The sequence below is a fragment of the Populus trichocarpa genome, chromosome 17 (genome assembly GCF_000002775.5).
Source record: "Populus trichocarpa isolate Nisqually-1 chromosome 17, P.trichocarpa_v4.1, whole genome shotgun sequence".
NCBI classification, from domain to species: Eukaryota; Viridiplantae; Streptophyta; class Magnoliopsida; order Malpighiales; family Salicaceae; genus Populus; species Populus trichocarpa.
The window spans coordinates 11,626,900-11,629,182 of record NC_037301.2 but is presented as its reverse complement, the minus strand read 5'-3'; the positions used below and the strand labels follow the sequence as shown (position 1 = coordinate 11,629,182).

General features: G+C 35.6%; 1 protein-coding gene across 1 annotated transcript; it reads left to right on the top strand.

Annotated features, from left to right (window-relative positions):
- The first annotated feature begins 851 nt into the window (after positions 1-851).
- LOC18107446 (protein GLUTAMINE DUMPER 3) lies at positions 852-1,477 on the top strand. The gene has a single exon (XM_006373453.3). The coding sequence runs from the start codon at positions 966-968 to the stop codon at positions 1,293-1,295; it is 330 nt and encodes a 109-aa protein (XP_006373515.1). The 5' UTR covers positions 852-965; the 3' UTR covers positions 1,296-1,477.
- The last annotated feature ends 806 nt before the right edge of the window (positions 1,478-2,283 follow it).

Below are 2,283 nucleotides of genomic sequence, written 5' to 3'. Positions count from 1 at the left end.
TCTGTTGATATTTTCGTTTATATTTATTAATTTTCTGATAGTAATTTCAAACATTAAATTTAGTTAAATTAATAAGCTCCTCAACGCAACTTTCCTACAACATGGATGTTCAGATGAGTTCCATGTGCTATGGTGGAATGGAATCTGAAAGCGATCTAAAGCTCCCTTCAATCCCAGTGGAAGGGGCGAAACTTGCCTGGTTTAATTAAATTTAGGATTGGACCTGACAAAATGTGAAACACAGAGGGACCATGTCTGATTTTTCAGCCAGAAACTTCAATGGATAGAACAAATTGAAAAACTATAGATATGCCGGTTCAGTTTCTTTCACACACGTCTAATTTGAGTCTCATCATCTCGTATTTGAATAATATATCACATATACCTTGTGGTTTTGGTGCTTTATTTATGGCCATAGTTTCACTATGCACCCTCATGCACATTAAACATTCTAAGAATGATATTCCTCATAAAGGAAATGTGCCGCTAATCGATGTAGCCATGCCTTTGGCTAGACAGGAATCTAGCTAGCTAGGCATCTCTCATGGACTTGGTCTTTATGATTAGAGGGTATTATAATATTATTTTTGTTTTTCCTGTAATTTTCTATTTGATGTTTTCTTCCTCCCTTTTTTCTTCTTTTTTATACTATTGGTCGATTTTTGATAGTGGATGCGGCTGCTTGGAAACGCCAGCAGTTCAATGATTGTTTGCTTGAACTTGGTGGGAAAATGGGTCTTTACTAAGTGAGACAACAGTCGCAGAATTATAGTGCACACCAAGAAAGAATCAATCTTTTCTTTATAAAACCAGCGGCTTCTTGGTAACAGAACAAAAGCAACTTGTTAGTTCTAAGCACTCTACCACTTTAACTTTTGTCCTATAAATACAGGGCCTTTCATCAAGCTCATCACATTGCACTGACAAAAAAACAAGAGAGATAAAAGGAGAGGGAGTTCTTGGAAATGAGGCCAGCAACCAACCCATCAGTAGGAGGTGGCGGTGCTCATGGGGGATTCTGGCATTGGAATTCACCTGTTGCTTACGTCTTTGTTGGTCTAGCACTTATGTTGGGGCTTATAACAGTAGCGTTGATAATTCTTGCTTGTTCTTATAGAAAATCTCTGTCCAACTCTTCAAGAAGGGAGGCTGAATTAGATGAAAAACCAGCAAAGCAAGTGGAAATACAGGTTGATTTTGAGCCGAAGGTTGTTGTTATCATGGCCGGGGATGAGAATCCTACATACCTGGCAAAGCCTGTTTCTTGCAACTGCAAAATCGGCGAAAAAGCTTGAAGTCTCTCTTGCAGTCTAGCTAGCAATTTAAGTAGCTCCAATTTTGAAACTAAAGACAGGACACCGTCTTTTTGTAGTTCTGCTCTTCAATTTTGGCCCTTTTTTTATGATTCTTGCGGGAATATATATATTAAATGATGAGTATTAATAGATAAATGAAGCTATTTTTCTTGGTTCTTTCATTTCCAATTTTCCTGGTTGTGAGATTTTTTATTGCTTTGTTTCACTGGTTCTTCGATCTTAATGATGCTGCAGTTTGTCAAATAAAAAAGAAAACAAATCAAAGGAGGAAGGACTGTCTAATTTGTTATCCAATTAAATAAAGATAGATAATCTTCAATATTTGCTCATCAAAGCCGTCAGAATCAGGTTGGAGTCTGTTCAAAAAGCAGCTGCATCTAGTTATTGATCTTGTTCGGTATTAAAGTTTAGCCGTGTTTTTGAAAATTATTGATTTTTTTAAAAAATTTTAAATTAATTTTTTAAATCTACATGTTAATATCAAAAATAAATTAAAAATTAAAAATACTTCAAAAAAAACCAAAAAGCAATATATTAGGTAACCAAAGCAACGGCTGGAGAATAGAATGTAAAGTTTTGCTGGATGTGGTCACTTTTATCTTTTGGGGGGTCATAATCTATCATGCATCAAATGACAGCTACCCTCAGCTGTAAAATGTTCAAGGTCACCACACACACACAGATATATATATATATATATATATATAATCAATCAATATTAACTGTGGCTGCTTTACTATGCGAAGTAACTAGGGTTACACCTCAAATCTTTTAGTATAATAGTTAATGTATTCTTAAATTGCCATTAAAGAGACTCTTCGTTAAGAAGTTGCTGCCACGTATGGAGGCCGGAGCGGTGACCTGGATATCTGAGAACAAGATAAAAGGAAGCAGACGACGTCATAGAAGAGGTGGTCAATCGCCAATAGTGAAATATATTACAGATAAAAAATATTTGGAGTATATA